Source organism: Hyposmocoma kahamanoa, unplaced genomic scaffold (genome assembly GCF_003589595.1).
Source record: "Hyposmocoma kahamanoa isolate Upper Pololo Valley unplaced genomic scaffold, ASM358959v1 211, whole genome shotgun sequence".
NCBI lineage: Eukaryota > Metazoa > Arthropoda > Insecta > Lepidoptera > Cosmopterigidae > Hyposmocoma > Hyposmocoma kahamanoa.
In genome coordinates, this window is record NW_020653732.1 from 2,045,453 (window position 1) to 2,054,953 (window position 9,501).

The 9,501-nt window shown below is 35.7% G+C and overlaps 1 protein-coding gene and 1 long non-coding RNA gene across 2 annotated transcripts in view; one reads left to right on the forward strand and one right to left on the reverse strand.

Annotated features, from left to right (window-relative positions):
- Window positions 1–88: 88 nt before the first annotated feature.
- On the reverse strand, window positions 89–4,563 carry LOC113227503. Its single transcript, XR_003310205.1, has 3 exons — window positions 4,509–4,563; window positions 1,503–1,642; window positions 89–229 (listed from the first exon to the last, which is right to left on the reverse strand). It is a non-coding gene; the product is annotated as an uncharacterized LOC113227503 (long non-coding RNA).
- Window positions 4,564–6,717: 2,154 nt separating this feature from the next.
- Window positions 6,718–9,501, forward strand: part of LOC113227595 (origin recognition complex subunit 4) — a 10,306-nt gene continuing 7,522 nt past the window's right edge. Inside the window, exon 1 of the mRNA XM_026460553.1 lies at window positions 6,718–6,953. Within this exon, the coding sequence (XP_026316338.1) occupies window positions 6,747–6,953 (207 nt within the window). The 5' untranslated portion in view covers window positions 6,718–6,746. The remainder of the gene's footprint in view (window positions 6,954–9,501) is intronic.

The window sequence follows — 9,501 nt, forward strand, 5'->3', positions numbered from 1 at the left end:
AAACTACTAAATAAAAACTATATACACAGAGAATGACTGCAGTTATACAAAGTAAAAAAAAATGCAAGCAGTTCCAGTCTTACCTGTGCCAAAGCATCTTCATGAAACTTTTCAAGGACGCTGGCATCATTGTAATCGAGGAGTTCGCCGCTCTCTGTGTCGGCATGGTCCTGGGGTGCACTGTTCAGGCTACCCGTTCCCACTGCGCTGCCCGGCTCCCCAGCGCCTTCTATACAAAACGATGAATAAATCTTCCATGTATAGTTGATGGTCTAAGATACCTGACCCTCTAGCAGTCTTAGAACGATAACGAAACCTTTAATTCTGAGAGTCGTATTCCAGAACTCTACTCAATACTCAAGTCCGGACTTGAGTATTGCAGTGAGCACTGAAAATCATACTCAAGTCCTTGCCATTAGGGTCGTATTTCCAGTGCTCGAAATCATACTCAAGTCTGCTTAAATCCTGACTTGAGCATTGAGTAGAGTTCTGGAATACGACCCTGAGAGTCATTTTAGGCATTGAACAGAAAAGTGTTAAAGGTATTCCAGCTTAAACGCGAACGTTTGAATCGCGTTATCGCGCGTCATCTGCGCGTAGCCGGTGTATAAAATACGCCATGTGCTTGGGCTCTTTTTACACGCTATTTACTAATTATGCGATCAGGAAGTCATAACAAAATGAATTTAACAGTTCACAAGTTAAAGGTTAAATTTATTTAACACTTAGGAAATGAAACTATTTTTCCGGATTTAAATCGCGTATATTTGATTTTTCAAACAAACCAACGTTTCGGGCCCTTTACAGGTCCAATGGTCACGGTTTACTGACAACCTTGTTCCTTCACGTTTGTCTACTCAGAGGCAAATCTGTCGTAGGATCTGACACGTATAAGTAGTGGATCGGCAGGCTTGGGCGCGCGTTTTGTGTGCAAATCTATAGAAGATAGATCTAATAATACGTCTGTAGTGATTCCAAGACTGGATCGACTAAGACTTTGTAACGATGGGGCACTAAAAAAAATACACATTTTATTTTTACCTACTAAACCATTCGATTTATGGCAAAATGTGATATGACAATATTTAATTGGGACAACAGGATCTCTCGATTAGCATTTTTTTTAGAGAGGTATCGTAAAAAATATTCAATGTCCGCAATATCGCTGATCCGACCCACTGTGTCGCAAAGTTAAGATAAATATAGTGTATCTGCTTGTCCTCCGATTCCTGGTCATTTTACAACGTCTTAAAAAAAAACAGACTATAGGTTATGGGCCCAGAAATAGTAGAAAACTTAAAAGCAAACATCCGAGATCAGTTAGTACTCCGAAATAAAAACTATTTGCATTTGTGTGGTCTGTTTCTGTCTAATAATGGATCCAGTGTCATATGTCATTGTCACTTACCTGGAAGTCTGTTATTATAATCTATGAAGCAGCCACTCTGTGCTGATGTCCCACCATTGTACTGTCACCAGAGGAATCACTCATTGTCACTAACCAGTAAGCTTGTCGTCGGTATAAGCCATTGTCCCGAAGCTGCCAGCCCGGGAGCTTTCAGAGTCGGACCTGGCCCGGACCAGCCATGCCTGCTCCTCCATCGCGCTCACGGGTTACAGGGGGAGGGAGAACCGGACACATCTGGAATTTTATAAAGTTTAAGGCAGGGTTTCTTTCTTCTTTTTCTAGTCATGGACCCCTCTAAAAATTTCAGAGCCCACTGACCCTTTCCAAATCGAGGTTTAGCTTTATTGTTCATGATTAAACTTTACATATGAATAGTTGGCGTGACGGTTAATGCTGCTGCGTATGCTGAATTAGACCCATCAAAATAATCTTCATTTCTTAGGCAAGCATTATTACACTTCAAATCGTCACATTGGTTAAACTCTACCTCTCATTCATACGGCAGATTCCCCTAAGAAGAATGAGCAAGAAACACTACAGGTTACTCTTTGTAAATAATATTTGTACACATTTCATATTTACAATTTTTTTTTTTTTCAAACATTACAGATTAAGGGTCGTATTCTAGAACTCTACTCAATGCTTAAGTCAGGACTTGAGTATGACTCAAAGCACTCGAAATCATACTCAAGTCCCTGCCATTAGGGTCGTATTTCCAGTGCTTGTGTTGCCAGTGCAATCCTGACTTGAGCATTGAATAGAGTTCTAGAATACGAACCTGAGACTACCTCCATGAGCTAAATGGGTTACTACCACGGATTTTTATCATCCAAGTACACAGAAGTTGTATAATGAATTCTTGATTAGAATGTCAAAGGTGTTGATGTTAAAGGCACTAATTACGCGTTTCGCTCGCTCCAATAATGGATGGCCGTCAAAGGGCGCGAAAATTCAAAAAGGTCACGCACACAGTACCTATTTTATAAATAAAATAATAAATATTCAAAACATACTGTTTACCTATTTTTATATTAATACATTGTGTTAGGTAGGCTCAGAATGCTGACATTGACAGGGCATTGTGGCTTAAACAAGCATATGTCCAATATTCAGCAGAAAGAAAACAGATAATGTAGATTCTGCCATGAGGTAGATGAAACTCATGTGCATCTCCTCACCCAGTGCTGCCCTCTAAAGGACATAAAAACTGTCAGAGCCAGGAAAGTCCTTCAGTTCCTTAATGCTGTTGGCCTAGGCTCTGAACTGTAATTAATGTTGATCACAATACATCAGTCAATGGTCGCAGTGATGATGCCCTGAGTGAAGCCACCCTAATAATACAACAAATACAAATACAAATAATTTATTGGCTATAATTGGCTGTAATAATAAGGATATTATAATAATAATAATATCCTTTGCTACTTCCATGCAGTGTGGTCCTGGTGTCAAAAAGATGTTGTCCCCCGTCTGGTCCTTGGTCTTCCTATTTTTCTTTTACTGTTTGGACCCTTACATTCAATCAACAAATAAAATTAAGAGTTATGATTTTTTCTTAAAAAATTACTTTAAATCCCTCTACTCTAGTGTAATATTTTCCAAATACACGTTAGACATTTTACCTTTTCAGCATTGATATGACCCAAAGGGTTAATAATTATTTATTACTCATTTTTCACTCTTCTTTAGATTAGCTAAAACAGAATGTTCTTCTTAAATCTTGAATATACAATATGTACCAGATCATAAGCGTGTGAAGCGTGACACCCAGATTTAATATTGACTGTTTTTATAAATGCTACACATACGAAAAAAAAACTATTTTTCAAGTCCAAATCATGTGCTATTTGTTTTTTCAAACATGGCAACATTTTGGACTATTTACGGGTTCCATTGTCACATCTGACTGGCAGACAATCCGCTATATTACCATCCCAAGATTTAATTGTTCATTTTAATATATGTTTGTATGTGTGTATGTTTTTAATATATGTGTGTTCATTTTAATATATCATTTTAATATGTTCATTTTAATTAATATTATGAATCAAGCAGTGGTGTACAGAAAAACCTGCAATAGGTTTATGAGACACCACTTCTACTATGTACCTTATTTTAAGTTATATTTGTAATAAATAAATAAATAAATAAAAATTTCGACTCCACTCCACTCAAGATAAAAACAGTCCAACATAATAAGTTTGACCTGCTTTTGACTGTGTCAAATCAAGTTTTGTGTGAATGTGACTTAGTTGTTTTATGTGACGATTCTGCCAACATAAGGATTGGAAGACTCATTGCCCATGTTGATACAGATTGACAGTTTTTTAAAGGTTTCTGCAGTTATTAAGTATCAAGAAATAATGATGATGATAGATAGGGCAAAGGGTCATAAGTACAGACTACTTTATATTTTTTATTAAAAATAAGTGCGCATTTGACTTCCATCTCATCAATGGAAATGCACACCTAAATATTGCCTATGCACTGGCAAGAATTCATGAAATATCCACAACAAAGGGATGGAGCCCCAGCCTACACTTTCATTTGACTTTTCTGACTTAGCAATTTTTGTACTAACACTCCTCAAATAATAAATTAATTGTCACTATGTCACAACACTATGATAAACATTTGCTCCCTATCTATAATATTGTAAAAATAACTAGTACACAATCTCATAGATAAGGGTATTAGATATTAAATGTAGTAACGCATTTAAAAAGTATGTGTAAAAAAATGTCAAGACTAATTTCTATGTTCAATGAAGTAATAACAGACTAAATTGGGCAAAAGATAGGATATGACGAGATAAAGGTGACTACATCGCGGTGGATGATTAACCAATTTAAAAAAAATGTGGGGGATATCATGATACCTACAGTTTCGTCTAACACATTTGAAGTTTTTATATCATAGATAGTTGAGCTTATTTATTACAGGATACACTTTTATTCACCGAGAAACTAGAGCAGTACCCTTTGGCTAACTCTACAGCTTCTAATTAATAAGATTTACATAGCTAAATTATAAAGAAATCGATAATAATCGTTATCAAATTATTCATAACACAGCGATCTAAATACCATTTCATACTTACTTTAAGCACTTTTATCAACAAAACGTAGTTATTTTACACTGAAATGCCTGGCGATGCTAATTTTGTACTATTTCCACAAATTACAAGCGAAATTCACGAAAAATACAAAACAAAAAATACTACGGCATGTGTCACTTGACGCTTGAAAAAAAATCTTGTGCCTGTATTATGATTACAAATTCAAAATTCTTAGAACCGATCATCGGTCTCTTTCATTTCCGCCCAGTACTCGTTAGTATGAATAAATAAAAACAAGAATCCTTGTGAACTAACTAAATTAGTCGTACTATGATTGAATGAATGCGTTCTTTACTTCGTTTATAGTGCTGTCAATCAACCATCAATCAACTGCGAACTGTCAATTCAAATTAATGACACTAATTGTGCTGTAATTAATTCCTAATTAATTCGTATTCCTATAAAAACGGTCACCCGTAACAAGCGCTCTCATCTATGGTGAAGCTATAGTCCAACACACTGACTAAATATGCAATGGACACTTCAGAATATGTATCTGACGTGTATCACCGGGATATGTTTTATTGTGTAACTGTGGCATAATTAAGCAACAGCTCATTATTCCAACTTCTTTGATGATTTTGATGATTTACATTTGGATACAAAAGCATTTTCAATTCCATTCTCGTGTTATAGACCTTGAACTACACTTCACACAACACAATCGATATTTTTGCAACGACAAGCTATGAGAAATATTTTTTGAAAAACCTGTCCAAGTAGCTTTATATTTGGATTTGCGCTATTTATCTAAAATGCAAGCACACAAACGAAAGACAAAGAAAAATAAAGTAGAATACACTACAAAATCAATTAGTTACACTTACAATTTTGAAGCATTAAGCAATTTTTCTCGTCTATTTTTTATTCTATGTTCTTATTTACACTGAAAGCCGTGCTACACTCGTGTATAAACATGAAAATATAATGTATTATAAACATTACATTGTGATTATTTTATCGTTGGTGTCAGGTGCAATATTTGCAATAAAATAATATCGTTTAGAACCTGCAGCACAATTTATGGAACCACATTGTTTTGATTAATAAGTAGAAGTTTATCACATTAATAATTCAGGAAATAGATGAATAAGTTAACATTTTGCAAAACGTTCATAACATGTTCACCCAGTTTTGCAAAGCGTGATACACAAGAGATTAAACTTTTTGGAACAATTAAATATTTTTAAAGTTTCTACTCGAGTTAAAATATTAATTCAACGCTATCGGAAATCTAGCAAAGTGCATTTAATTGATTTATGGTATTGTATTCTTTGATACGTCAACAAAGATTCCCGAAAGCAAAAACTCTCAATACTTTAACACATGATCGTGCAATACAATCTCATGTATAACATTTCGAACCAGCAGAGTTTAAGGTCAAGAAAGAGACGAATAACACATTTATATTGCGATGAAAAGAGACAAGGTTATGCGAGATATTGAAAAATCAAGGTAACGTAAATGATATTTAATCGTCGGACAAGAAGCAGGATAAGATTAAGAAGCTAAGATATTAAAAATATTAATCATAATAAAACATTGTTTAAATATTAAGAATACTTTGCTTTCATTTTATTTCTGCATAGTTACTTTGAAAATTTGTTTTCTTAACAATATTATAAGAATTTCGTTAAAATAGGATTAGTTGATAGTATTTCATAATGTAGCCTTGGTGAAGGGATACAAACAATAGTTGCTATTCCATTAAAATCAGCAATCATATAAAGTTGATCCGAAATTAAATATTAATCTCGTAACAGTGACCCCTTGTGTGTTCGCTTTATCGATTTCTTTTAATTTCACGCACTGCGCAGGAAAGGAGTGTTTGCACATGCGTGGAAGTCGTTTCAGATAGTGAAAAAACTTAATAAAAATCTAAACCTAAGGATATTTTGTATGAAAAAGTACCTGCTTAAATAGTAGTTTTCAAAACAATAATAAATTATGCATTCATTTATATTTTATCCATTTGGCAATCGTTGAACCATCTTGGACTAGACTATGTTAAATTTTCAAATTGACAACACCACTTCTTCTAACAAAATAGAAATTAATGTTGTATAGCTTTACGATGGTGTAGTAAATAGTTATCGGCTTAAAGGAATGGAAAGAATGAATGATTTTCTTGTAATTAATGTCAATGTCAATAAATGGCGCGAAAAGAGAAGTGTCGATTTGTTTTGTTTACATAGGAAATTCATCTATTCTGCAGTAAAAATGCGTGAAATAGCAAACAAGTCAACTTTCCAGCAAATTAAGTTAGTAAGGAAGTATTTAAAGCTGAAAGTGCTCGAAGATAACATTACATTTAGGAAGCACGAGAAAGCTAGAACTCATGTATACGATATAATGCGGAGGACTATTTCTGCTGGTGAATCGCACTCTGCTCTTATGATAGGACCTCGGGGAAGTGGTAAAACCACTGTGAGTACGCTTTTCTATGAATTATCAGGTTTTTTTATATTTTTGATATAGAAGTCGGAGGAGATAGTGGAGTATATCAGACGTAAAGCCAAATACACCGAGTGTCGAGCGGTCGGAGTCCCGCCACAATGTTAATTTTAATTCGTTTGTGATGAGAGTACCGACTGAACATATTTCAACCTTCACGAAGGAAGAATTTTGGCCGAAGGGTCATGTATTCGACGATTGCGCGACCGGTTACTTGACACCAGATTGCGCCACACGACAAGTGCAATACGTGTAGATTAGTTATTTAGTTCATTTTATTGTTACATTGTATGTATGTTAGTCCTTAAGGTATATATTACATGACCTCAAAATCATGTACGTCAATAATTTAAGACTATAATTTGCGTGTACTTTGTTTAGCACTCCGTCAATTCCTATTGTTGTATTTGTAAGCCTTTAGGTCTGCAACACTAAAATTCATAGCTCACGACATAAGCTGGCTCTCTCTGCACAGCCACAAAATTTGTTGAATAATTGATCTTGATAGCGGAACAGGACACTGGTGAAATTTCAAAAGGGCACTGCCTACCTTTCAGTAACCATCAATTTGTCTCAAAATAGCACTAATGCTGACGAATTGAAAATTAAGAGCCGAGCCCCGCCGATCTAAGGATATGCTGGATTTTTTAGCTCCAAATGGTTTTAGTTCTGAATGAGTCATGCAATCTCTTCAAATGATACTGCTTATCAATGGGTGGCATTGAATAGACCAGAAAACGCCTAAAAAGTTTCATTTACACAATTTCATTCACTATATGCATGGCAATTCGCCGCACTGGCAGCAGATGCTCACACACCATCCTGCGTATGAGCCACATATGGAGTCCTGCATGATGCATTGCAGGATAATGAATGCCCCCTTTAAGTTAATAGATGTGATTTTATTCAGAATTACTGTACATTTCTTTATTTAGCTTATTATTTTTATCCAGTATTAGTGTACATCTTTTTTATCTACAGCATTCAGCAATCATCACGATCTGTATAATTAGCAATCAGGTGTCCCTCAAGGTTCAATTCTACATCCATTTATATTTTTAGTTTATATTAATGACTTGCCTAGCCTTGTGGAGGGTATAGAACTTGATATGGTATTATTTTGCAGATGAAATTTCCTTATTATTTAAAATTAAAAGGCACCAATGTTCCTATAACGATTTGAACAATGCTATATCTAAGGTAGTAGATTGCTTTGCAGGTAATAACCTGTTCCTTAATGAGAAAAAAACAAATTTTGTGAAATTTACATTACCTAATGTTAGACAGACGGTCACAAATATTATAATTCGAAATATTAGTAACCTTTTAGAAACGGTTGTATTTTAAGGTATAACTATAATGTTATAATGGTATAACTATAATGTGTAAAACTAAATTGCAATGGGGTCCACATATAAGTAAGTTATTGAAATGGCTCAGCTCTGCAGTGTAAGCGGTTTAAAAAATACAAAAATTTTCTGATGTCAAAAACGCTAGATTGGTTTAATTCAGCAAAGTCAAATAATGATTTATTCCATAGGTAAAATAAATTTACACTTGAAAACGTCACTTTTAAGCTACTGTTGGATCACTATGCTGATTTCCCTGAGAATAACGAGCAAGAAATTCTAGAAATTGCTTTTTTCAAATAAATTTAAAAGCTATGGAATATATTTTGAATCAGATTTGTGTCGAATGTAGAACTATGTCGTCTTTCCATACATCTTTATCTAACACGTAGTCATGTACTTTTCAATTTAAATCTTTTTAATGTGTAGTGTGAGCAATTGAGCATGCTATATGCACACTCTCGCACATCTCTATTATTATATAAGCAGAATATATTTGTAACTGAAGGCCGAATAAAACTAACTACTATCAACCACGACGGCCTTCTTGTTCCAACATCGCACTAGCCTGTCTACAAATCGTAAGGTAATGACGGTGCCGCGGAAATTAAGAATCTTAATTCTTGTGGAGTGATAGTTATTAATTGTACTACCTTGTTTGTCATGTCATTAGTACATAATTGCAATCTTAAATGATGTATTCCAGCCATTGTTGGGTGTTAATCAATTAAATTTCAATCAATAATTCAATCAGATTAAAAAATCAATTCAATTGAAATTGATTTAATTGCGATTGATTTTAATTGCAATTGATTTTAATTGCAATTGATTTCAATTGAATTGATTTTAATTGCAATTAAATTTGCAATTATAATCAATTCCGGCCGGTTGGGGGCCACGGTTGGGGGGCCCAGTTGGGGGGTCCGTTTGGGGGCCCCCAACCGGCCCCCCAACCGGGGTTCCCAAGCGGGGTTCCCAACCGGGCCCCCTAACCGAGGCCCCCAAGCGGGCCCCCCAACTGGGCCTCCAACCGGGGCCCCCTAACCGGGGCCCCCAAGCGGGCCCCCCAACTGGGCCTCCAACCGGGGCCCCAACCGGGCCCCCCAACCGGGGCCCCGAACCGGAGCCTCCAACCGGGCCCCCCAACCGGGCCCCCCAACCGGGCCCCCCAA